This window comes from Chelon labrosus (assembly GCF_963514085.1).
Source record: "Chelon labrosus genome assembly, chromosome: 9".
NCBI lineage: Eukaryota > Metazoa > Chordata > Actinopteri > Mugiliformes > Mugilidae > Chelon > Chelon labrosus.
The window spans coordinates 29,639,604-29,666,698 of record NC_140359.1 but is presented as its reverse complement, the minus strand read 5'-3'; the positions used below and the strand labels follow the sequence as shown (position 1 = coordinate 29,666,698).

General features: G+C 42.5%; 1 protein-coding gene across 3 annotated transcripts in view; it reads right to left on the bottom strand.

Annotated features, from left to right (window-relative positions):
* LOC311492626 (protein mono-ADP-ribosyltransferase PARP14-like) overlaps nt 1-25,686 on the bottom strand; it is a 29,966-nt gene extending 4,280 nt beyond the window's left edge. The window contains exons 1-18 of one of the 3 annotated variants that reach the window (XM_084550957.1): nt 25,453-25,686; nt 23,940-24,022; nt 21,393-21,420; nt 19,500-19,568; nt 18,943-19,113; nt 18,538-18,663; nt 18,095-18,196; nt 7,113-9,294; nt 6,644-6,910; nt 6,458-6,533; nt 5,569-5,805; nt 4,755-4,976; nt 4,514-4,637; nt 3,567-3,716; nt 2,376-2,438; nt 1,588-1,773; nt 801-1,004; nt 468-586 (exon numbers count right to left, since the gene is read on the bottom strand). In XM_084550957.1, the coding sequence (XP_084407083.1) occupies nt 468-586; nt 801-1,004; nt 1,588-1,773; nt 2,376-2,438; nt 3,567-3,716; nt 4,514-4,637; nt 4,755-4,976; nt 5,569-5,805; nt 6,458-6,533; nt 6,644-6,910; nt 7,113-9,294; nt 18,095-18,196; nt 18,538-18,663; nt 18,943-19,113; nt 19,500-19,568; nt 21,393-21,420; nt 23,940-24,022; nt 25,453-25,630 (4,587 nt within the window). In that variant the 5' untranslated portion in view covers nt 25,631-25,686. The remainder of the gene's footprint in view (nt 1-467; nt 587-800; nt 1,005-1,587; nt 1,774-2,375; nt 2,439-3,566; nt 3,717-4,513; nt 4,638-4,754; nt 4,977-5,568; nt 5,806-6,457; nt 6,534-6,643; nt 6,911-7,112; nt 9,295-18,094; nt 18,197-18,537; nt 18,664-18,942; nt 19,114-19,499; nt 19,569-21,392; nt 21,421-23,939; nt 24,023-25,452) is intronic. The other 2 variants (XM_084550958.1, XM_084550959.1) reach the window with 2 other exon arrangements.
* Nucleotides 25,687-27,095: the final 1,409 nt, after the last annotated feature.

Below are 27,095 nucleotides of genomic sequence, written 5' to 3'. Positions count from 1 at the left end.
CTCTATTTCTTTCAGAAAACTCTTTTCTTTTAATGCAGGGTGCTGCATCGCTTTGTGGCGAAACGGTTTCGAAGGCCTTGTTGGATAGCATGTCAATCACTAATTGCGATATTCTCAAAGACGCTCTTGAGACGTTTGTTTTTATGTTAATTTTGCCTGGTGGCATGAAAACTGTGACGGAAGTAAGAGGCAGACAATCTATCCATTTCCAAAATACCAACAAAATGAAATAAATAATAGGTTGAATAAAGTAATCTGGTACTGGTCCAGCACCCAGTGGTTGGGGGCTGCTGCTATAGACTGAGGCAGTCTTTATGCTAAGCTAGGCTAAATCACGTCCTATAGCTTCCCACTAAACACAGTGATTAATGTTCTAAATTCCATTTGAGAAATAAAGAACATTAAAGTCCTCTGACTGGCTTTCAAATCAAAGATGCAGAGCAGAAAGTGGACAGACATATTTATACCTGGTTGTCGTCGGCACACAGCTGAAACACCGTGGGCGCAAACTCCTCACTCTCCAGAACTAAAGCCTCAGCATTTGGCTGCTCCTCCATGAATCCGGAAAACAATGAAGTGAAAGTGTCTGAAAGAACAGAAACCACGGGACGTAAAATACAAATAATACAAAGGCAAAGCTACGTATGGTCACTGTGTTTCCTCTAATGCTAAGCTCCAAAATAGGGATTAACCTGCCGTTGAAAGTAGTCTCAATCATCATTAAACATCTGAGGAGAAATAATTCCTCAGATCAAAATGAAAGCAGGTGAATGTTTTCTGCCAAAGACTTGTTGACAAACCTTTGATCTTGGTCAGGACGCTCTTCTCCTCCACCTCCTCCCCCTCTCTCTTCTTCATGCTCTTGTGGAACTCTGCTATCATGGCCGCCTGGAAGATCAGGATCTTCACACTGTGAACAAACTGCGGATGCTTCTTCCTCACAAACTCCACCACCGCGCCCACCATGGCATCTGCCACGGCCGTCGGGTTGGCCCCTCCCTGACCTGAGAGGCAGACAAGGACCGAAGATGATGATGATGATGATGATGACAAGGACGATAGCTGATGTAGAAAGTGATGGAAGAAGAAGACAGAGTGGACTCAGAGGAGCACAGTTCAGATTGATTTTCATGTCTGGAGGGAAAAGGGAGAAGCCTGTAGCCTGAAGAACACTATCCCAACCAACATGAAGCATGGAGGTGGCAGCATCATGTTGTGATAGCTCCTTCATCTGTGAGCTAACTGGTTTTACAAATTATTCCCGTACTAATTATTACAACAGCTGAGCAGTAACGGAGGATTCCAACACACATCATCTCAGAGACGAGACGATGTTCTCCATATTTCTCTGATGAAATCATATCTACAGCCTCACTTATGTCTTATCCATTGGCTGAAAAATAATTTTGGTAATAAACCAACAACATGTCTGCTCAGAAGATCAGTGAAATGACAGAGATGAGAAAATCAACTAACGATGATAAAAAATAAAATAAAAAAAAGGTTTGAGAGAAACCACAGAGTTTGAGTTTCATTTCAGAAAAGTGACACAGAGGAAAAGTCAGGGCAGTTTTAATTTGAACGGACCTGTTCCCAGCGCTGGGAAGGAGACGGATCTGAACTTGTTCTCCTCACAGACCTTCAGCACATCATAAACCATCTCCTTAATCTTTGCAGGATCGTTCTGGCCGACAACGTGGATGATGTTCCTGCTGGGCAGCTGACCAGCCGACGTCAGGATCATTAGACAAGGCTGGTAATTCGGAGAACTCACTGCAGGAAGCAAACCCACACATCACACAGTCCAGATGAATTCTGTTTCATTTTAATTCATATTAAAATCATCATTTTAATAAAGATTTAGTAAATTAATTCTGATGTTACAGTTTTCTATTACCATTGTGCACATTAAAGAATCCATAAAAGTATTGTTCATGCATGTAACTCCTCGGGGAAACCAGTCATCGAGGCATGTTTGATATTAGGACAAAGCTACCTTCTGTACAACTAGGCTGCATTGAATTTATTATCTGTAGTACCACCATTAGGACACTAGATGGAGGCAAAGGACCATGTATGACATTTAGGCACAGGAATCTCTTTTGGAGCCTTGACCAAAAAACACCACACACACTATTGTATGACCTACACTTAGTTAAATAACATTATGTTGAACCTGATACCAGGTTTGTCGGTTACATGCATACGTTTGCACCAAGTGCTTGTGTTAAATATATGAAACAATTGAATTTTGAAGTTTTCTTTTCCATAATTTTTGTCTGTGAAAAAGGGCCGATGTGGATGATTTCAAACGTCTTTCTTTGTACGATCGGTTGTGAATTTACTTTCTTTGAAAAGTGAAAATAAGTTCTTACCAATCCTCAAACACTCCAGCTGAACCTCTAGTCCAGCGCTGTCTAGGATGGCCTTGGACACTCCTGAGACATAATGAGAGGACAGTAACAGGTCAGTAAACGATAAAAAATAAAATCAAATACAGAAACAGAAATACGTTTTCCAACACTGTCGACACGTTTCTGTGTTCCATTGACAGTGAGAAACGTTTGAGGTTCAGAAAACAGTTTCCATTCTCAGATAATCATTCAAATCATCCATGCAGGGCTGCACACGATTCTTCTTTCAATGTTAATATATCATTTCCATATAATAACATATTCAAAGATGAAATCTCTGAATGAAGATTCCAAATTTAACTTTTATTTCACGATGTGGTGGAATTAGGAATGATGTGGTTTCCTATATTGCGTCATCAATTAGCATACATGGTAAAAATCAGCTGTTATTATTGATCTGCTGAAGGCTGCTAACACCCACTTAGAACAGAACGTCCATGGAACTCTACCTGGTTCAGTTTTAGAGGTTTATATGTGCAGAAAGAAACTGATGGAGAGCAGCGCTGCAATGCTATACATTAGCATCTCCATTAGCTTAGCCATTAGCATCTGCTCAAGAGATGCTGAGTTGAGCTCTTGTCTGAAACACAGTGACAACTCCACCAGACGTACAACCGTCAGACTGAATCAGATAAGGAAACATTTCTTTTACCTCCAAGACTCCAGCTGCTCTAAAACCTTATGTTGATCTGATCTGATCTGTTTAGACATTCACTTTTGTTTAACGGGAGCAAACAAACTTCACAAAGAGTTCTTTTCACTTCAGGACGACATGTGAAACAGCAGACCGTGATTTTCCGCTACACATTTTATGCCAGACGCTTCTTAGAAAGCAGAATCTACTGAACTGATCCTGATCTCTCATTCCTGGATTACTCCTGATGTCTGCTCAATGATCTGGAACGTACGACTGCAACTCTAGGAACAATCAGCTTCAGCAAATCTTTTCTAGGAGTTTAGATACAAATCTACATACATATACTGTATATTTATTATCTGTTTTTGTATTTTTTGATTAATATATTTTTTTTAACTCTCAACAAAACAGCTGATGTAAATTTGACATCCAATGTTCTTGTAAATGAAATATTCTTTGAAGTCTAAACTCCCTCTGTGAGAAACAGGAAGTGGACGAGCATGAGGATCACTCACCTGCATTCAGGTTAAAGGTCTGATTGGACGAATTGATGATGACATCACTGGTCTCCTTGGTGATGTCTCCAGAGGACACCTCCAGGGTGAGCTGACCCATCGGCATCCAGTAAACACCGAGGGACGGGGACGAGACCGGGCCAAAGGAGGCTGAGACACAAACATCAGGGAAACTCTTCCTGACTCTGTCTTTGATGGAGGTCTTAAGAACGCTGCAGCTCGAGTTTTAACCAGAACAAAGAAATCAGAGCATATCACCCCAGTTCTTAAGTCTTTACATTGGCTCCCAGTCAGCTACAGAATGGATTTTAAAGTTCTGCTACTGGTTTACAAATCACTGAATGGTTTAGGTCCAGAATACATGAATGACATGTTAGCAATGTATAAACCCAGTCGAGCTCTGAGATCGACTGACTCAGGTCAGATAGTGGAGCACAGAGTTAAAACCAAACACGGTGAAGCAGCATTTAGCTGTTACGCTGCACACAAATGGAACAAACTACCAGCAGAGCTGAAATCAGCCCCAACTGTAAGCACTTTTAAATCCAGGTTAAAAACATTTCTTTTTTCATGTGCATATGGCTGAGCCCTTTTAAATCATTTTAAATCGTAATCTTGGATTTACACTGTAAGTCCTCTTAATCGTTTTAATATATGTATATATATAATACACTTTTCTTTTTCTTTTTTTTCTTTTTTCTTTTTTTTCTTTTTCTTTGTTCTTGCTTTTAACTGTGTGTTCTAATTTGTTCTGTTTTTATGTAAAGCACATTGAGTTGCCTATTGGTATGAAATGCGCTATATAAATAAAAATGCCTTGCCTTGCCTTAAGGGTTAGAGTTAGTTATCTTAAAATAAGATAGAAGATCTTAAAATAAGATAACTAACCCTAACCGTAAAATATCTGATCGTTTGTTCTGAGGTCATATAAATGAAAGGTTTGCTACCTGAGGAGCGCTTTGATTGTTTGGCAGAGACTGGCTGGAGATGTTGACGAACAGGTGACCGTTTACGTTCTTCCTGCTGGACGTTCCTGGGAGCAGAGTGACCACTGAACTCTCTGGTGAAACACTGATGAAACAACAGGTTTTATGTGAGTTCAGCAGATTGTTAAGGTTTTTAATATTACTGTGCTTTGAGTCTGTCAAGGTTCTCAGTCACTTCAGGTCCAACAAAGCAGACACTCACGTCCATGGTCCGGCTGTCGGAGGGGTGAATGACGACGGCCACCTCCCTCAGATGTTGAGGAGTTCTCCTGCGGCTGTACAGGTGGACCTCCTTCAGCAGGACTCTGGACACTACGTCTCTGGGGAAGCTCAGGTTTCCTGTGCCGATGGCTGGGAAGGACAGGGACGCCATCTGCAGCTTCTCAGCCTCCTCCAGACAGTATCTGATGATGGACACCAGCTCCTGATGTACAGAAGACACACAAACATATATACAGGTGATACAGGTGATAAAGGCTGTATGTTTCTGAAGGTTAGGGCATCTGATGCTGGAACTGGGGCAACTGTGGAGTTTCTTAAAGACTTTTCATCAAAGTCTTTAATTCTTAAGCCTGGTGGAGGGTTTATGTTTAATTAGGAACATGTGTTTGTGATGCTCTATTTCCAATTACAGGTAAGTATCTGGTATATCTAGTTGTCATTAAAAAGTCATTTTTGTTTCTCCAGTTCAGATAAAATTCTCATAGGCAGCAGGAAGAAACTGTGTCCAGATCCAGGATTAAATATCTAATGTCTAATAACTCTACAGAAAGTTTAAACTGATGATCTGAACATAAACCTGCAGGGGTTTTATACTAAAGATTTTTATTATTGAGAATATATTATATATATATCTAGCTCAGGACAAATTTAACCAAAAGCTACAGCAAGTCATAATTTGTCTTATTTTTAGAGTCAGTCACTTCCTGGTTGATTAAAACTAAAATACAGAAACAGATAAAGCTGCAGTTCTTCAGAGCTTCAGCAGAATAATCCTTTAAAACAACTTTTCTCACCTCCTCAGCCTGACCGTCTCCATCGTCCCAGTAAGGACAAACGACGTGAAAGACTTTCTGACATTTGAGTCTGAAGCCGTCGGTGATGACGACCTCGCCGTACGACAGCTTAGTCGAAGTGGCCTCAGAGTGGACGGCATTCTGCAGACCCTGACCGGCTGCCTCCAGGAGAGCCTTAGAAACGGCTCCAAGCTTCAGGTCCATGTTGTCTGAGATGGTGTTGATGATGACGTCGGTCTGTGGACACAAAGTCAGGACCTTGGGTCACAGCACAACTCAGAACGGTAGAGTTCATGAAGCAAACTGTTGCTAGTATTCAGCTAATGATCAGAAAAAACTCCTCCTGATGGATGAGGAGTAGAGGTTGTGGTGGTGGTGAGGGACAGCAACATGGACGTAGAAAGACAAGATGAACCAAGATGGAATCAATGTGCACAGAGATGATGGCGACGTGGAGATATCTTGGTCATCTTCTAAGACTCTACACATTCAGGACTAGAGGAGGACATGGAGGAGGACACACATCATCTTCTCTTCTCCTCCTCTTAATTTTTCTCATGTTTTTCCATGCACTCCTCTTCTTTCTTCTCCTCCTCTTCCAGTTTCATTTAGTTATCATCCTCCTCATGCTCCTCCTGCTCCTCCTCCTCTTTGTCGCCTGACTGAATACACTGAATGTCTTCAATGCATAAATATAAATCTATGAAGCTCTAAATAATCATTTCATATATTTATGTAATGGTTTTTATTGTCTTGTCAGTTCAAATAATCTGATTCATTGGCAGATTAATGATATTTCTGTATTTATGTTTTCTTATTTTGTGTTTTGTCTGTTTGCCTTCAGCGCGTTGAGCTCTCTGAGGAACCGTACAGTAGAGCTGGTACTCACAGTCTGATCCTGAATGTTTCCCTCACAGAGAACGATCTTCAGCCCCTCAGCTGTCGTCTGCTCCCTCTTCCCCGGCCTGCAGCCAATCAGACAACAGGACTTATGTTTAAGCTGATGTATCTGAAAATGTGTTTCTGGATCCTGCACTGGAGAACAAAACCAATCGTGGTAGATGGAGAACCTTACCCTCTGTGTCCTCCTGGTCGGCTGGAGCTACTGGGGCCGTAACCTCCTCTGTTGCCCTGGTTATATTCCCAAAACCCAGCATCTCCTCTTTCTCCCCTTTCTCTTTCTCCTCCTCCTCTTCCTCCCCTTTCTCCTCCTCCTCTTCCTCCTCTTTCCCTTCCTCCTCTTCCTCCTCTTCCTCCTCTTCCAGTAAACCACTGTCCCGAGGGTGCCTGGCTCTGGCCTCGACCTCGACCTCGGCCTCGACCTCGGCCCCGCTGATATCTACTGGGAAGAGAATAAGAAGGAAATAATGAAGCAATCTGAGCAACTACTGCTGTGCGCCCAACTCTGTCTTCTCTGCAGGTCAACTTCAGAGATGAGATGCAACTTGTAAACCAGACATTGGTCTGGTCTTGGATGCTAAGCTGAGCTAACTGTGCTAACTGACTGACAGACATGAGACAAAACAGTATTTTCTATGAATTACCCAGCAGCTCCAGAGACTTTGCCGCCCGCCTGCTGTGGGACAGTCATGGTAGGTCCCAGGTCAATGAACACTCTGTTGACAGCATCAGCCAAGACTCTGACGGTGCTATCCACGTTGTCCACCAGGTGAATCTCAGTCAGTGCTGGACCATGTTGACCGTCACAGTACTCCCGGACCGCCTGGGCTATGGTCTCAGTGCAGAGGTCGACAGGAAATCCAAACACGCCTGAGCTGATGGCTGGCAGGGCGATGGTGGAGCAGCCGACCTGCTCCGCTTGTCTCAGACTTTCTTTAACTGCAGTCTTCAGACGCGACACGGACGTTTTCCTGTCAAAGTCGGAGAACCGCGGGCCGACTGCATGCACCACGTACTTGCAGGGCAGGTTGTAGGCATCTGTGACGATGGCGTCTCCTGGACGTAGCTTTCCATTTCTGGCGACGTAGTCGTTGCTGACATTCTGCAGCTGTGGTCCTGCAGCCTTGAGCAGTGCCAGTGCCAGGCCACCGATGTGCTGTAAATCCTCGTTGGCTGCATTGACCACAGCATCGACACTGAAGCTACAGATGTCTGCCTTGCTGACAGAAACCTGAACGCCACTGGAAGTCTGCACTCTGCAGTAACAAAGGCTATTTTCTTCCCCATAGTTCTCTTCCTCCTCCTCTTCGTCTTCAAACTCTTGGCGAAGTGTCACTACACAGCTGAGCTCTGACATTATTGTAGACAGGAACAGGCTTCCTTGAGACTGGAAATACTTCTTAGCTCCTGGCTTGTCCACAGTTAAGGTGTCAGTGAAGAGAGTGCTCACCAGTTGCTGGAAGTCGGATTTGGCTCTCTGGACGTGAAGACGAGCCCCAGTGAAGAAGACTCTTGGCCTCTCTGGATCAAAAAGGACTTTCACGTCATTAGCTTTGGCAATACTGGACCAATCATGTGTTTTTTTCTTGTCAAGGAACTGAACAACAGCACAGGACTCGACACAAAGCTTTTCTTGAACGTTAGAGTAGTTCATAATGAACTCCCTCAGGCAGCGGCTGACCTCTTTGACTGGATTCATGAAGCCGGCCACTGTCACCTTGTCTCTTCTCTCTGGGTGGATATGAACGGCCACCGTTTTCTTCTTTGAGGAGTTGTAGGTGTCCAGCAGCTTTTGGTTCAGGTCCACCCAGTCATGAAGTTTTAGAACTTCCTGGTCTTCCACATCCAGAGTCTGCGTGGATAAAACCGCCTTCATCTTACTCTCGGCGTCAGTGAGGATTTTGTCAGAGCTTCCCAGCAGGAACACCCCTTTACTCTCCACGCTGTAGACGGCACTGATGCCTTGAGATGTGAACAGGTCCTGGGACATGTCCATGGGGTCCACACTCCTGAGGAAGTTCAGAAGACTTGGGGGGATATTCAGATGCCGTTTACTCATATTTACACTCCTCTCTAAGATCCATGATTTCATCTTGAAAACCTCTGTAGGTAGTCCTGCAATGGTTAACTTCTGCTGACCTTCATTATAGGACAGAGTCATGTCAGGAGAAACGTCCAGAGCAACTTTCTGCAGCCCGTCCTGCTTCAGGATGTAGAACCATGCAGGGGACAAAACCATGTCCTCAGAGATGGAGTTTGTCTGCCGATCAATGTGAATCATTGCTTTGACAACGATGTTCTCCACAGGAGCTCTGATTCGTTTTATATCATCAGCTTGGCCAGCGACGGTCAGAACCCCCTTAGATACATCCACCACCAGGACGACGTCTTCCATCACAACAGAACGCACGTCTTTCTCTGCAGCTTTCCATGCCGGGGGGTTCACTGGACATTCAAAGGCTGAGTACTGAGACATCAGATGACGGAAGGCGTCTTGGGTGTTTCGTGTCCAGTTGTCTACGTCTTTTGCAGTCAGACCTTGTTGCCTCAGGAAACCTGGCATCGGGCTGAGTTTCACTTGGGGATTTTCCAAGTCCACCCTGCAGAAGTGTGGACGCATCTGATCGTTGATGCTTTTAAAAAGCTTCTTCTCCTGGAGGAATTTCCAGATGATGAGGTGAACGCTCTCTGTGAAGGGCTCAGGCATCTTCCATGCTGGCTGCTCACTGCCGTACAAGGCCGCCCCCAGGGACTCGTAGTACGGATAAACCTTGATGGGGATGGACCGCATGTCATAGTCTTCTTTGATGCAAATGCTTTCCACAACTACAGCAATATAGAAACACAAGAAACCAAAGTCAGGGAAACTGCAGAGAATTTAAATGATGCTGGTTTTCTATAAAGATTCTCATCTGGGTCACATAATACACTATATGGACAGAAGTATGTGGACAACCTTGTTTGTCTTTTCTTTCAGTTCTGGCTGCTTAGTTCCAGTGAAAGGAAATCTTTGTCTTAAACATCATTAAAGAGGAGTTCACACAGGAAAAGACTGTCAGCAATGTGTCGATCAGAGAACATGAATGTTACTGAAATTCAGAGAGTTGTAGCGATGACAGAAGGAAACGAGAAATCTGAAGAATTCAAAAAGTTGAACTGATCTAAACTTTAAGACAACGACCAACGGGAGCGACTGTGGTCCAGCATCGCCGATGTCCTATAAAACCTTGTCGGCTGCATTGACCACAGCATCAACACTGAAGCTACCAGGCTGACAGAAACCAGAATGGTTTCCTTCAAACGTTGACCTGAGGAAGCACCATCCACCATTTTGGTTCCTACCACCAGATCCACCACAGTGATTGCAGCTTGGAGCGTCTGGTGAACCTGTAATGGTAAATTTAATTTCTTTGTGTCAGCCACTAGAGATGGCCAACCTCCCCCTTCCTAACGTGAGATACTGGGCCCTTTTGTCTTTGTGGATTGTGATGTCTGGACTCGGCTTTGCACCTAAATGCAAGATCCTGCAGGATACCTCAGGTGTGAAACACACCAACGGGGGGTCGGCGTCGATACCTGCAATAGACAAAAGGGTATGGCAACACTTCCTGGAGGGACCGACCCCTGCAGTAGACAAAGGAATGCAAATGGGGTGTTCCTCAGGTATAAATGTTTAGGTTTCCCCACATTCGGGGTCTTTCTTCACTTTTGACCGCTCGCGTGTTGATTGACCTTTTCTTTGCAAAGAAAATAAAACCTTGTCGGCCGGCAGAAGTCTCCATTTCATTCTTCACCAGCAGCAGAGGAAAAACTTCCACAACAATTTGGTGTCAGAAGTCGGATCCCTCGAGCGATCGTCTGAGACGGGACGCGGAAAGTGACAGGCCATCCTGGAAGAAAAACTTTCAGCCTCCAACCTCAAAATTCTTTTCTGAGAAGGGAGGACTGACCGCAAACGTCCCAGATCGTCGCCGCTGGGATTTTCACAAACGTAAATTCAGCGAAATTCATCTGGTGAGCATTGAAATATTGACTTTTAAATTTCTTTTCTTTAAAAATTGGGTTTTAAATTTGGCATAACATTTCCGTTTCTCACATATCCACAATCGACAGGTAGGGTTTTTAAATCACTTGTAGCCAGGACGAAGTGATTTGCTTTTTCGCTTGTAGCATTAAACAATCGGCAGGTTTTTTTAATTACTTGTATCCTTTAAAAAAAATAAATAAGTGATTTGCTTTTTTCTTTCGGTTGTAGCATTAAACAATCGACAGGCAGTTTGTTTTTAATTACTTATATCCTTTAAAAAAATAAGTAATTTGCTTTTTCGCTTGGAGCACGAACGAAGCGACCAGGTCTTTAATCACCTATATCCTTGAACGAAGTGATTTGCTTTTTTCTTTCGCTTGAAGCATAATCAAAGCGATCAGGTCTTCGTTCACTTGTTCCTCAAACCAATGTTTTTCAACACTTTTTTGATTATTGACAATATAAAGTCATTCTTGTCAAAGTGTCTTGAATATTAATTATAATTAGTGTGCCTCGACACAGTGGTTGAAAAACACTGCTATAAACGAAGTGATCCTTTACAGAGACGTCTGTATCGTAATATAGTTCGTGCACGGCCTCCATTTGAGATGGGGAGTAAAAATTCCGTCGAGAGGGTCTCTCCGGTAGGGCCGATTGTGGATGTCATGAGAAGGAAATATGGGGACAAAAGTGTAAAATATTTAAATGTCTGGACAGCTGAGTTTGGATTCCCAATAGGGGGATCTCTCAGTTTAAAAAACATATCAGTATTAGAAGAAAACCTGAAGGAAAAAGAACGGGAAATGAGAAGGAAAAATAAGGTTTCTATAAGAAAATTAGAAAATATGGAAGGTCAGAAAGAATGTCTTCAGATGTGGAAAGAGGAAGCAGAAACACGAAATAGGAAAACACTGAAGACACAACTTCCTTTTCCATGCAAAAAAGTTGAGACCGACGAAAAGCAAATCTCACACACACAAAGAACACCGGACTCGCAGATCTCTTCTTTGTTTCCACAGTTGGCGGTTTCGAAGCTGGATCCAGACCTTGACGGCAACCCACCTATTCATCCTTCAGCTCCACCACCATACAACACCGCGGCAACCAGCAAAACAAGAGAAACAGACTCCACCATGCCACAACAAAGAACAAGTTCAGGAGCAGCTGCCCTTGATGTATCCATTCCATCACAGGACCCTACAACTAAACCCCCTTCTCCAATAGCACATAGACTGCGTCATCCAAATCAAGATGCAGTCTTCAACATGCCCATGGTTGAAGTATCTGGACCAGAAGGTGCAACACTGGTTTTCCGCCCATGGACTTCTGCTGACATCACAGCAGCCTCACAGCATCTGCCAGACCCAACAGCTTCAGGTAAAATGTTTGTTGAGCAATTCTCCACATTTTGCCAAGAATTCAAACCCACCATAAATGAACTAAAAAGGCTTCTCATTACCAAGATGAAACAGCTGGAAAATTCCCAAATGCTGACATCCGTTGTAAGCACATCACCTGGGAACATGAGTCTAATGCCCACTATAGAGACGTTGTCCGTCTTCTTTGTGATGCATTCACTCAAGCTTTTCCTGTAAAAGTAAACATGGAGAAAATCACTGCCTGCAAACAAAGGGATAATGAAAACCCTGATGAATACCTCACTCGCCTGACAGAGATATTCAACACCTACAGTGGCCTTCAACTACCTGGTGGGTTAAACAATTCTCCAGGCGTGTGGGAAATTCATCTCTGTAACTGTTTCTTAAGTGGACTTAAACCAGACATTGCCTCAGCTGTTTAAAGTTCCTGCATTGGATGGAATGATGCACGCCTGTCCGAACTTCGCAGACACGCCATACATGCCCATGACCAAATACTCTCAAAGAAAAGGAAAAAAGAAGAGACAACACAGAAAGAGCTTCACATGGCAGCAATGACCATGTATAACACAGTCCGACAACCAGATTACGAACATAGAGGAAGAGAACGTGGCCGACACAGGCACTGGGAAAGAAAACCTCCACATGATGTCTGCTTCCTCTGTGGTCAACATGGACATTGGAAACGCGAATGCCCCAAAAATACCTCATCAACCCCGGTGGACAAGTCGGACTGAAAGCGGTTAAGGGTTGTCGGAAAGGGATGGACTCCTGCTGACAAACCAAACCAACTTGTGAGACCGGAAGAAGGTACTGCACCACACTCACACACACATACTGAGCAGACAAATACACAATCTATTGAGAAATCAGACAATAGACATGTAATTGTTTCAACATATGTTCAGTACACGTCTGATCATTTCAAGAAATTTCCACAACATACATTGGCCATTGCAGAACAAAATGTTACATTCTTAGTTGACTCAGGAGCCACACATTCTGTGATAAAAGCTGTAGAATTCACTACAAAACCAAAAATGAGTGGAGATCATGTGTACTCTGTTGGTTCATCAGGTCAAACGATTAGAGAGAACATCACTGTCCCACTCAAATGTATGGATGGGTCAGATACAACTTCAAACATGCATTCTTGCTCTCAAAAGTCTGCCCCATTAACCTGATGGGCAGAGACTTGATGTGCAAATTAGGCCTTTGTCTTATCTCAACCCCGGAAGGTATCAAAGTTCACAGACTCTCCGATCTGGAGCCAAATTTTTCACACTCTTTTGTTCACCACACCCCAGACCTACAATATGCATATCAATGGAAACTGCAACCACCAACTGCATCTGAGCTTGTTACTTTAGCTAGAAAAGCAGTTTTAACAGCTACAACAGATTTCATGGCACCAGAGGATCTGCATTGCACCTCTCATGTGTCACCAGGACCTGATGAGCCATATGAGGAAGGTTGGTTGAGAGAGAGATTCGATAAACTCACACTGACACACATTTATTGGACACAAAATAAATGCGCTGTATCAGTCTCTCTCACACCAGCTCAATGTGACGTGTACACCATGGACCATTCAGTCCCACACATCACTCTTGCAAAACACACATCAGATAATTGGGAAGATTTGGGCCCTTTTATAAAATCATGTCAGCGCGCAGCCGATTGGCAAGAAACATCTGATCGATCTATTTTCTTTTCACCAACACTGCAGTGTTACTCTAAGAGTTTACCATCTAGTGTGCACACTCAAAGAACAATCCAGCTGGTACCTAAAAGCACTTCTAAATCTTTTTCTTTTTTGTCCGAAGAACAAGCAACAGCTATTACAGCCCTACAGGAGGTCCCTAAGACACTGTGGGCTGTTGGTAAGTATGATGTTGGCCTCATCAAAGACTGTGAACCTGTTGTCATTACTCCAAAATCAGATTTTAGACCTTGCAAGACTCAATATCCACTTAAACAAGAAGCCATCGACGGCATAACACCAGTCTTTGAGTCTCTTAAAGCAGCAGGAGTAATTGTTCCATGTGATGACTCTCCAGTGCGCACACCTTTGTTCCCTGTCAAGAAAATAAGAGATAAGGATCAACCAACGGAATGGCGCTTTGTTCAGGATCTGCAAGCAGTAAATGCAGCAGTCCAACCCAGAGCACCAAATGCTCCAAATCCTTATACCATCTTGTCTCAGGTTCCACCTAATGCAAAATTCTTTTCAGTGGTGGATCTTTCTAATGCTTTCTTCAGTGTTCCTGTTCATCCGAAAAGTCAATTCTGGTTTGCTTTCAATTTCAATGGGCGAGGCTACACATTCACTCGCCTATGCCAAGGTTACTGTGAAAGTCCCACTATTTACAATGAAGCTCTCAGACAAAGTCTTGAATCCCTTGTTCTCTCCCCAGGCTCTGCTTTGTTACAGTACGTTGATGACCTTATGATCTGCAGTCCAACCAAAGAGCAGTGTGAAGCCGACACAGTAAAACTCTTGAAACATCTGGCTAATGGTGGTCACAAAGCCAGCTTGTCCAAGCTTCAATTTGTCCAGGAAAAAGTTGTTTTCTTAGGTTACGTCATTACTTCTGAAGGGAAGACTCTTTCACCAAAAAGAGTGGATGCAATTCAGAATCTTCCAAAACCCATCACAAAAAAACAGATGATGTCATTTCTTGGCACGTGCTCTTATTGTAGACAATTCATTTCAAACTATGCCATTCTTGAAGCTCCACTCTCCTCCCTCATTCATGGAAAAGGTCTACAATCAAAAGATAAGATCACATGGACTCTTGAAGCAGAACAGTCTTTCACTGAACTAAAGCTTGCCTTACAGACCACCCCAACTTTGGGTCTACCTGATCCTACCAAACCTTTCACCCAAACGGTAGATGAGAAAAATGGATACATGACGTCTGTGTTGTTGCAGGATCACGGAAATAAACTACGCCCTGTAGCTTATTTTTCTTCAAAACTAGATCCTGTGGCTGCAGGCCTCCCAAGATGTCTCAGGGCTGTGGCCGCTGCTGAAAAGGCAATCATGGCTTCCAGAGACATTGTGAGTTACTCTGATGTAACTCTCCTGGTTCCACATGCTGTGTCCATGATTTTACTTGAACAAAAAACTTCTCATCTCTCCACAGCACGATGGCTAAGATACAACACTGTGCTGTTGGAAATGCCTAACATCACTGTAAAAAGATGCAATGTTTTAAACCCTGCCACTCTCTTTCCCACACCTGACGATGGACAAGAACATAACTGTGTTGCTGTCCTCCAACAGGTCTGCTCCCCAAGACCGGATCTACAAGAAACTCCATTAACTAACCCTGATTTGATTGTTTTTGTAGATGGATCCGCTTCCCGCGACCCACAAACCGGTCGCAACAGAGTTGGATTTGCTGTTGTCACTAATCATGAATCTCTTGTCTCAGGTTCACTCCCCTCTCACTATTCTGCACAAGCAGCGGAACTTACAGCATTGACAGAGGCATGCAAGCTGGCAAGCAACAAGACTGTAACTATCTACACCGACTCTAGATATGCATTTGGTGTTGTACATGATTTTGGTACTCTGTGGAAACACAGACAATTCTTAAAATCTGATGGAAAACCCATTCTTCATCATGACAAGGTCGCAGCTCTTCTAGATGCCATTTTGCTCCCGACTTCAATTGCTGTTTGTAAATGCCTTGCCCATACTAACAACTCAGATTCTGTCTCTCTAGGGAACGCAAGAGCTGATGCTGCTGCAAAAAATGCTGCACTCCGACCCACCATCCTTAATCCTTTGTTTGTTTCAACTCCAGTCTCTATTCCAAGTTCTCTTACAGCAATGCAATCCTTCGCCACACCACAAGAAACACTGCGGTGCCACACAGAAAGAAGCAGTGTGGCGGGGACCTGACGACAAACCTTGCCTGCCCAAACATTTCTTTCCTCACTTCGCAAAATTGATACATGGGTTGGACCATGTCTCAAAAGGGGGAATGTTGGATGCCATAACTCAACACTGGTTCACCAAAGGTTTTTCAGTTCATGCGCAGAAGTTCTGTCAATCGTGTATGGTTTGTGCAACACATAACGCAGGTAAAACCAAAACAATCACACACGCCGCACACCCACCACCAGATAGACCATTCGAACATTTGATGATGGATTTCATAGAACTTTCGCCAGCAGAAGGGAAGAAATACTGCTTGGTAATGGTTGACATGTGGTCAAAATGGGTTGAAGCATTCCCAGCAAGACACCAAAGCAGTCAAGTGGTAGCAAAGGCTCTGTTAACGGAAATTATTCCCAGATGGGGAATACCAACTAGACTGAGTAGTGATAATGGCTCACACTTTGTCAATTCTGCAATAACCCAAATCAGTAAATTTCTTGCCATCGACCTCAGACAACATTGCGCATACCACCCTGCGAGTGCAGGTGCGGTTGAACGAGAAAATGGCACGCTAAAATCAAAATTAGCAAAGTGTTGTGAGGAAACGGGGCTTCCATGGACAAAGGCTCTGCCTATTGTTCTAATGCACATTAGAATGAGGAAAAGATCCAGAGTGAACATGAGCCCCTTTGAAATTCTTTTTGGCAGACCTCCATCCCTAGGAGTGGAACCTGTAACCAGGCCACTCCCCTCCACCAGCCTATGTGACCATGACATGTTACAATATTGCAAAAACTTATCTTCTACTCTCTCTCAAATCTCTCAACAGGTGAAATCAGCCCTTCCACCACCAGCTTCCACATTGCTTCATGACTTCCAGCCTGGCGACTGGGTTGTGATAAAGGACTTCAGAAGGAAGCACTGGAACTCCAAACGTTGGCGAGGTCCTTTCCAGGTGCTCCTGACAACGCATACTGCTTTGAAGATCCCTGAGAGAGCAACGTGGATTCACGCCAGCCACTGCAGGAAGGTCCCTGAACCAACAGAGGAATTCAGCTGCCAACCGGACGACGCGGAGACGAACAACGGGAGGACGGACGGTGCAGAGACGGACAACACGAGGACGGATGACACGGAGACGGACAACACGAGGATGGATGATGCAGAGACGGACAACACGAGGACGGATGACGCGGAGACGGACAACACGAGGACGAACAAGCGCAAGGAGAGGACGACACGAGGAATAACTCCATAAATTCAACAACCACCAACTAGACAAGATGACAATCACAATCCAGCCTCAATATTCCCATCATTACCCCACACCCTTTGATGATGGCATTGTGTAAATAATGTTTTTGTTTTATTTTTGTTTTCGTTATTTAGTTTTCTTCTTTTCTTCCCTAGTTTCTTACTCTTCTAAACAACTGCCATGATGATACATTTTAAAATCCCTGTGAATTAATGTGTCGGATAATTAAGTTGTGACCACATACTTTATCTTATTTTATTCGTATTCTTTTTTTTTTTTTTTTACCATTAGTGATTAATCAGTAATCAAAAGGGGGAATTGTAATGGTAAATTTAATTTCTTTGTCTCAGCCACTAGAGATGGCCAACCTCCCCCTTCCTAACGTGAGATACTGGGCCCTTTTGTCTATGTGGATTATGATGTCTGGACTCGGCTTTGCACCTAAATGCAAGATCCTGCAGGATACCTCAGGTGTGAAACACACCAACGGGGGGTCGGCGTCGATACCTGCAATAGACAAAAGGGTGTGGCAACACTTCCTGGAGGGACCGACCCCTGCAGTAGACAAAGGTAATGCAAAAGGGGTGTTCCTCAGGTATAAATGTTTAGGTTTCCCCACATTCGGGGTCTTTCTTCACTTTTGACCGCTCGCGTGTTGATTGACCTTTTCTTTGCAAAGAAAATAAAACCTTGTCGGCCGGCAGAAGTCTCCATTTCATTCTTCACCAGCAGCAGAGGAAAAACTTCCACAACAAACCCAGATGGAGCGCTGTTGGTGTTGTTGTTGGTATTTTCTCTTCAAATAGAGAAAGGGCTTGCTCCATCCATACACTTTTTTATGTTCTGATTATTACACTACAAGAGGGTTACCAAGGCTACTAGAGCCTGGGATGTCCACATCACTGGTTCTCTGATCTGATGGAAAGGCTGAAACTGAACAGAAGCTTTTGGATGTCCACATACTTTTGAACATATACTGTATTTTGTTAAGATGCATCTTGAGAGGATCTTTAACTTCCAGTTTCTCTGGACATTTTGTTTTAAAGTGTGACTTTAATCATGTTGTATAACACCTTTAGGGTCACTGAATGTGACGATGGCAGCTTGCTCCTCTGGAATCATGGCGATACTGTCGGGCTCAGTCCAGGTTTTATCAAAGTACAGCTCCAGCATTTCTGAAAGGAATCATTGAGTGCAGACGTTAACTTTACAATAGCTTAGAAGATTCATTTCTTACCAAAACTGTGACTGATGGAGGAAGACAAGGAAACCAGTCACAATGTGAGGACATGATCAGAGTTTATAAAACATTTCAACTGTGATTGTTTTCATCTGAACTCTGTCACAAACATTAATTGAGAATATTTTCTTCATCAGGAAACTGATGCATTGATCCACAGTGGATCAAAGAGCAAATTTACTTCTTTAACTTGGGAAATAAGATGCCAAAAAACTCCTACTGCAAAATATGATGAGCTCTGCATATATTCATATATAATGACAGCTGTTTATTTACCTTTAAGCACAGACGGAGGAAGATGCTCCACTCTGACGCTCTTTGCAGCGTCCAGCGGCTGAGCACTCAGTTCATGTTTCTGCAGCTTTTTGCTGGTTTGACTCACACTGAGGAACTTCTCTGCATCTGGAAAAAAAAAAACAGTCATACCTCCACATTTACTTCCTCTAAAACTCTAAATTCATGTGAAGATCTTCATAATCTTCATAATAAATGTATCTCCATCTTTGATGTAAAGCTGAGCATCCACTCTGTTTAATCCCAAACTGTTCACAGAAATCAGTTTCTAAGAACTGTGAACCTTTTATTCCAAAGATTCCAGGTTGACTCAACTGAAAACGGTTGTATGTTTATGATGCTGGTTTGAAGAACAGCTCTTTGTGTTTGAGTTGTGTTGTTTTCTACCTGCAGCGTTGTTGAAGGTGACCACGGCTTTGTTGGATTCCCAGATGATCTCTAGTTTCCAGCAGCTCTCATCCAGGCCGGAGATGTTCTCCACCAGCATGGACAGCAGATCCTTGGATGTGTTGTTGATGTTCCCCAACACCACTGTAGCGCCTGGAGAGGACTTAGAGTCTGAGAGAACAGTAAAGATCAGCTTTACCTTCTCCTAATCCTCTACAGACAAATAACTGATTGTATTTGTTGACAAAAACCACAAACTGAGACCAGCCTTCATTAATATTTGTCTTTTTCATTCAAGATGCTGGATATGAAATAAAAGATGTTTGCCAACACAACAAATAATTTAATGTCTTGATTGTGACGTTACCAACTGAAAAATATCTTGTGTATAAATGTAAGAATTAGAATAATAAGTTAAACTGGAAATGTTTAGGATTAACTAAACTCTAAATATACAAACTGTAAAGTTTGAATAATTCACATATAAATGACTAGTCTGATGAAGCATGGAGCAGAGAGTTTTCTTTCTTCTTCAAACACACAGAGTTTGTTTTTACCCTCTTCGTTTGCTGCAGACGCGTCATTTCCAGGTTCTACTTCTGTCTCTTTTGAGTCTGTGGATGAGTCTGACAGTCAAGAGATTCAGGTTAGTCCAGTTTACACTCTTTATCTGCACAAATGAACATGAGGAAGGCCAGGGGGTAAAATGGAATAAAATATCTATTCCGACTTTGTAAAGCTTTGACTGCACAGATTAGAGTTTGATGAGAATGTACTTGAACTAAAAGGAAGTTTGTTTCTGTATCAGAGTCTGACATCTCTTCCTCATCTGAGTCACTGTTGTCCAGCAACTATTAAAACACATCAGTAACTCCCACTGCTGCACTCCCACGATCACACACTGCAGTTTGTTTTCACTTGAACCTTGTTCAGCTGTGTTCATGGTTCAGAAACAGCAACAGGTACTGATCTACTGTTTTGAGACAGCAGTTTATTTACATATAGACTGCAGCACAGATCAGATGGCAACAGTCACTGGAGATGCATTTTAATGCTCAAACATATTAAATCTATCAGGGTGGAGGTGAGTCATTGTTTTGTTTTGAGCAAACAGCCGGTTGCATGATATTCAACCACACCCCAAATGATATCAGTGTTTATTTTCATATAGGAGGTTTGAGATTAGTACACAAATGGTCACTGAAGTAATACTACTAGACACTAGACCTCCAAATCTGGATCATCCCAAACTTGACAATAGTCCCCTTGTGTTAAAAATGAAACTGTATGAAGATCTTTGAGGTTCCCAGTCATCCAGGTCATGGTATACCTAACAAACCCTAACCCTAACCCGGCAACAAGGACAGCTGACCTCGACCTTGACTTGATCTGATCACAAGTGTTACACCTGCCTTTAAAATGCATCAGCACATGCATCACATGGAGCCACCGTATAAACTCTCAGTTTACAGCAAACAAACACATTATTTAAGCTGCAGTTGAGGACTGGGAGCAGCTGCTGTCTCAAAACAATGCGTCAGTATTTACCGTTGTTTCAGAACCACGAACAGCGTTGTTGTGTGCTGAAATAGTGGAACATTACTAACGGCTGTGTCAAACAAACGCTCTGTTCATGGTTCGGAAAACAGCAACAGATACTGATGTATTGTTTTGAGTGAATGAATATTCTACAGCACCAGTAGTACCAAATGACGTTGGTAATAATCTCGTAGGTCTGAGATCTGATCATAAACGGTCAATAAAATAACAGGGAATACAGACTAGACCTCCAAATCTGGATTATCCAAAACCTGCTGGGAACACTGGGAACAGCTGCTGTCTCAAAACAATGCATCAGTATTTACTGTTGTTTCAGAACCACAAACAACATCATTGTGTGCTGGTACAAATTGTGGAACATTACAAGCGTCTGTTTGTTGCTCACACACCAAGAACAGCCCTGTTCTGAAACAGACAGTGATTTGTTTTCTCCTGACAACAATCCCCTCTTTTATAAAATGAAGCTGTATGATTGTGGTTGAGGTTCACAGTCATGCAGGTCATGGTTTATGCAAAATAAAACGAACTGAAACTTGAGAAACTGGACCTCGTTAACAGACTCTAGTCATGTGACCTTCAGGTGGACTCCACCCATTTAAACCTCAACCCCCAACCAGTCTTTTAGAGCTGAAGACTTGGATGAAATGTCTTCTAGGAACACGACAAGTCCAGGTGTCTTTGTTTCAGCTTGTTTTGTTTTTTTGGTTTTTTTTGGATAAACCGTTTCTAAAACCGTAAAGTTTCTAAAGAATCATGTGTTCCACTGTGAATCTGAGATCTGCTGACAGAGTAGAGAGATTAGAAAGCATCACTAACACCAGACTTCAGATAAACATCAATAAAAAGAACACAGTGAACATCAACAGCAGCACAGAGGAGCAAACATTTACCTGAGACGTTGTTGTTGATTGTTGGACTCTGAGGAGATAAAACCAGAATGATTCAGAAATTAAATGAGACCAAAGAGAATTCAAATAAATCTCTATACAAAGTCACAACATGTGTCTTCTATGATGAACGTGGAGCGATAAAAACACGAGTTAAGGTTTAAACACTTCACTGTTACCAACACAAGGCTGAGGTTTTATCAGGCTGACATGGTGACGCTCTGATGACACGTCACCTCTTTATGATTTTACAGCCTCATGATATTCTGTGTAACCTGTGCTGTGGGTCAGTCAGGTTAGTTATTACTGGAGGAAAGAGGAGACACACCTGATCAGATCACACTGACACAACAACAGAGGACGAGCTGAATGATGAAGTCTGAGCAGAATATTCACGTTTGGATCTTTAACAAACGTCAGAGTTATTACTGACGGTTTATCAGAAAAACACACGTAAAGTATTAAGAACTAAACTTCTACTGGACATGACATTAAACTGTTTAAGGAGCTGCTCACTGCTTTATATTAACGTTGGTAGTTTCCCAACCTAAGGCTCGGGGTCCTCCAACGGGTCACCAGATAACTCTGAGCGGTCATAAGATGAGTTCTAATTTATTTCACTGTATTTGTGGGATTTGTTTTTATTTTCCATTTATTCATTCATTCATCTTCTATACCCGTTTAGTCCTGTTAAGGGTCACGGGTCTGCTGGAGCCTATCCCAGCTGTCATCGGGCGAGAGGCAGGGGTACACCCTGGACAGGTCGCCAGTCCATCGCAGAGCTAACACAGAGACAGACAACCATTCACACTCACACGCACACCTACGGCCAATTTAGAATCACCAATTAACCTAATGAGCATGTCTTTGGATGGTGGGAGGAAGCCGGAGAACCTGGAGAGAACCCACGCAGACACAGGGAGAACATGCAAACTCCACACAGAAAGGCCAGCCGGCCCATGGATTCGAACCGGTGACCTTCTCGCTGTGAGGCATCAGTGCTAACCACCTCGCCACTGTGCCACCCTATTTTCCATTTATATCAGATATAAATATTTTTCATGACTACTACCAACTTTTAAAAAAAAAACAGAAAAAGCAATGAGATCTAGAGTCTGACCCCAGCTCTGGTCTCTCTCTGTCTTGATGTCGTACGTTTCTAAATCACTGCAGCGAGATGTTAAAGCAGATTTTCAGGGCGTGTTGTGTTCCCCAGTCAGCTGTGACTTGTTTAAAGGTTCCTGTTTGTATCCACTATGAGTCACATACTTTTACTTTAATGTCTTATCCTGGTTGTTTTATTTCTGTGTATTTGGAGTTTTAGAGGAAGTAAACATGGAGGAGAGCTGCTAAATGAAAGTGTTATTCTCACTGTGTCATCTCCATGAAGGCCCGAGTCCTGACCTTTGACCCTGAATACAACACAGCATCTCGTAAAATGATGTGAAATCAAGGCTGCTCTGATCAATTGATGTTCCACCTGCAGCTTAAAAGTATTTGCAACCTTCAGTATTTTCAGCAACAACATCAACTAAATGTTTCTGGTAACTGCTGATCAGTGGTCTACAGCAGCTTGGAGGAATTTTAGCCCATTCCTCAGAACAGAACCACTTCAGTTCTGAGATGTTGGTGGGTTTCCTCACATCAACTGCTTGCTTCAGGTCCTTCCACAACATTTCTATTGGATTAAGGTCAGGACTTTGACTTGGCCGTTCCTAAACATTCATCTTGTTCTTCTTTAACCGTTCTTTTGTAGAACCACTTGTGTTCTTGGTTCTCGTTGTCTTGCTGCATGACCCAGTTTCTCTTCACATTCAGCTCATGGACAGATGTCCTGACATTTTCTTTTAGAGTTCACTGGTAGAATTCAGAATTCATTGGTCCATCAATGATGACAAGCCGTCCTGGTCCAGATGCAGCAGAACAGGCCCAAACCAGGACATTAGCACCCCCATGTTTGATGGAGGGATGAGGTTCTGATGCTGGAATGATGCAGTGTTGGTTCATCTCATTTAAACCAAACTATTCTACTTTGGTCTCATCTGTCCACTAAACATTGTCCCAATAGTCTTCTGTCTTGTCCACATGATTTAATGTGATAATATTTCTGTTCCATGTCTTTGATCGGGTTCTCTTTGTCTACTTTCAGGACTTGATTGAAATCCTCTGATGCTTTGAGTCATTTTTATGCAGAAATGTAGAAAACACTGAAGGATGCAGAAGGTTTTTAATCCTCACTGTAAATAGTTTCAGTTCTGAAGCTCTTATTGGAGACGACATGAAGACGTCTTTTGTTTTTGCTTTCTTCTTTTAGTTGGTTTCAGTAACTGAATGTTTCTTAATTAGCTGTTCTCCTTGCTATCAACTATCCAGGTTCAGTTTTACCTCTGACTGGAACGACACTGTGACCAGATATTAGAGTCAGAATAAGGATTTCTTGACAGAACAGCTGATCAGAGAACACCTCTCTGAAATGAACCTGGTTGATTCTCTGCAGAGCAGCAGTTAGATTTTAGATCAGACGTTATTAAATAAGAGAAAAATACTCACGTCTCCAGAAGTCAGCCGTAACTTGATGGTCTGATTCTCCAGGATGATTTCATGGTCATCCCTGGCCAGGACTCGTTCCCTCACTGAACAAAAAGAAATGAAATCACACTGAACTTTACTGGAGACTTAATGTTTAATGAAGCGTGAGGATCAGACAGGATGAACTGTAGCTTCCTGCTGCAGCCGGCTTCATGTCTTCTGACCATGTGACGTTTAAACCCAATCATTTATTCTAAAAAAAGGAACCTGAGGTGCATTTCTTGACGCTGTAAAGACGTTCAGCATCTCAGCAGGTTCGTCACTTTTTTGAGGTCCTCTGGAAACGTTTCTGTTTCTGTCGTTTGCGTTTCTTTCAGCAGGTTTGTTCCTGGAGGCCACAACAACTTCCACCGCCCTGCAGCTTCTTTGAGAACGTGATTATTATCCTGTGACGGTGGACCGGGCCAATCAGATCGTAAGAGCCTCGTGAGGTTGAATTAGTTTACAACAAAATGTCTGAGAGTGAGATGTGAGAGAGTCCACCATCACACCTGCTGTCAAACATATTTCCAGGGGACAGTCTAATTATTTAAACTGCTCATGAAAAGCTAAAGGCTGACAGAGAAACAAGCAAAAAACTGACCAGTAGCAAACGTCAACAACTAAAAGTCCTAAAAGTCTGAAGAAGCAGCGTCTCAGCAGGTTCCTGGAAACATTTCTAGCTGCAGGTTTGTAGCCTGGACGCCAGACAAACGCCCCCACCCACAAATATCTGGAGGGGCAAAGCTGTTCTGGAGTCTCTCTGATGGGAACTGATTCTGCTGGGCCAATCAGATGGTTTGGGGGCGGGGCTTAATGTGGTGCCGGTAACAGTAGTCATACACGTTATGTGAGAGAGGTGGAGGTGAGTTAGTTTACAGCTGAACGTCTGCTGAAGTGAGTCGTTCTAAGGTTTCTGTTGTAAAACATTGAACAGGAAATAATCTGAACAGTTTAATCTCTTAAAGTCATAAACGTGTGATTGGCTGGAGGACTATCAGAGGTCACCAGGTTACTGTTGCTGTAAATGAAAGTGATGAGGAGTCGCTTTCTGTTTGTGTTTGGTTCAAATGAATGTTCACTCAGATCCTGACGGAACCAAACACACGTCAGAGAACAAGACGTTATTCATGTAAATAAATCCACCTGTAACAAACAGAACTCAGTCTCAGCTGTGACTCATGTAAACAGGAAGAGGTGTGGCTGCTCACAGGCCAAATGCATGCTGGGAGGTCAGCTGACTGTCCCTGGATGTTTATTAACCTGCTTTAAATCTGAAAGATGATCTGATCATCAATAACTTTACACAATAAACAGCTGATTGGGTTGAAATATATATGATTATTATAAATATTAGTGTTAAACATGTTTTTAGAATCTGAGCTGAGTTTCTAAAAGTCTCCGTTGATCTGTCAGAATGTGAAATAAAGTGAAAATAACGTGAAATAAAGAGGGTTGTCTGGTTTGATCCAGGAAGCAGCGGGCTGACTCTCACCCTCCTCTGATCGGAAGAACACGGCGGCTCTCGGGGCTCCGTCCTCCGCCTCCACCCGGCAGTCTCCTCCGCTCGACTTTCTCTTGCTCTGGAAGTAAAGGTGCAGTTTGTTCCTCAGGGTTCTGGTCTGGGTCTGACCCCAGTCTCCCTCCACGATCACCGGCAGACACTCGTCCATCGTGTCCGTCCGCCACCAACACAACCACGGACTGACGAAGACGGAGCAGGCGGCGCAGACTCAGGACTGAGGACTGAGGCTGCTTTCACTTTCGATTCATCACAAAACGAAACGTTTGGATTCACTGAAGCAGAAGTTAAACTGAAGATTAAATAATAAATAAATAAAATGAAATAAAATAAATTAAATAAATTAAAGAAATGAAACATGAATCAATTAATAAATGAACACTAAAATAAAATTCTCGCATGTTGCATGTCATTTTACAACATCCGGAATAATATCAGTCATTTTTTTTTTTTTTTTTTTCCACCTGTTCTGTGGTTTGAGCTCTTTTTCAACAACAGATAAGGAAATATAATAATAATAATAATAATATGAACACATCAAAAATATATGAAAATGGTGTAAAAGTACTTAGATTAAAACAAAATAAATTAAAATAAATTCATTGAGCACGACAAAAATACCCTTTAAATATCTCCAGATGAAATGAGACTGTTGGCAAAATGTATTTTATGAATGTTTAATTTTATTTTTGATCATAAATGTGTAAGGATCATGATCGTTTCATCATTTAGGAGAAATCATGATTAAAATAATATTTAAATTAAATCACAGTGATGACAGATGAATGAAATAATTATTAATACTTCAGCTGCTGGTTTAAAGGCTGTGTAAAATAAAAACTGTTTTATTTAACATTAACACACTTGATTCATTAAATAATACATTTAATTGCAATATTATATTAATAAATATTAAAAGCAACACGTTACCTTTAATGTAAGACTGAAGTTTATATAAATAATGAATCTAATAATCTAATATCTCTGAGTTAAAGATGTTTAATGTTAAAAGTATAAATGGTTTCTCAAAGTTTGTCTTAGAAACAGATCTTTTCAGTAGATCAACTATTAAACTAATTTCTCATTTTTTATTAACAAAAGACAAACAACAGACTTTTATCGGCCCAACGATGAAAAAGAAAAAAAGAAACCACAAAATGAAATGTGTCAGAGGACAACTTTTATTTACTTCAAATCCTTGTGGAGTAAAGAAGCTGAAAGCAGCTGAAGCTGGAGCAGAGAATCATCAGACCAGAAGAAACGGAGGACAAGGACAGAGAGCTGAATGTTGGACATCAGACTTCTTGGGCTGATTTGTCTTCACCTGCAGAGAAACAGGAAGAAATGAAGGAGAGGAGCTTCACCAGCAGAGGGAGACAAAGCTTAAAGGTTTTCGTGGTGCAGTCCGCATCAGCATTTCAAGTACGTTTGATTGTTTGCTCTGATTGGTTCATAAAAGGACTAGGCTAATGATTGAAATATTAGTCGTTGATAGTCACTGTTTGTTTAGGCCAGGTTCCTGATGTCTTCATGCTGGCTGGTAGCAGTATTTCTTTGTTTGGTTAGCTGCTGAGCGGGCCATACAAGCCAGCAGCAGTGGGTTAGCTTATATTTCA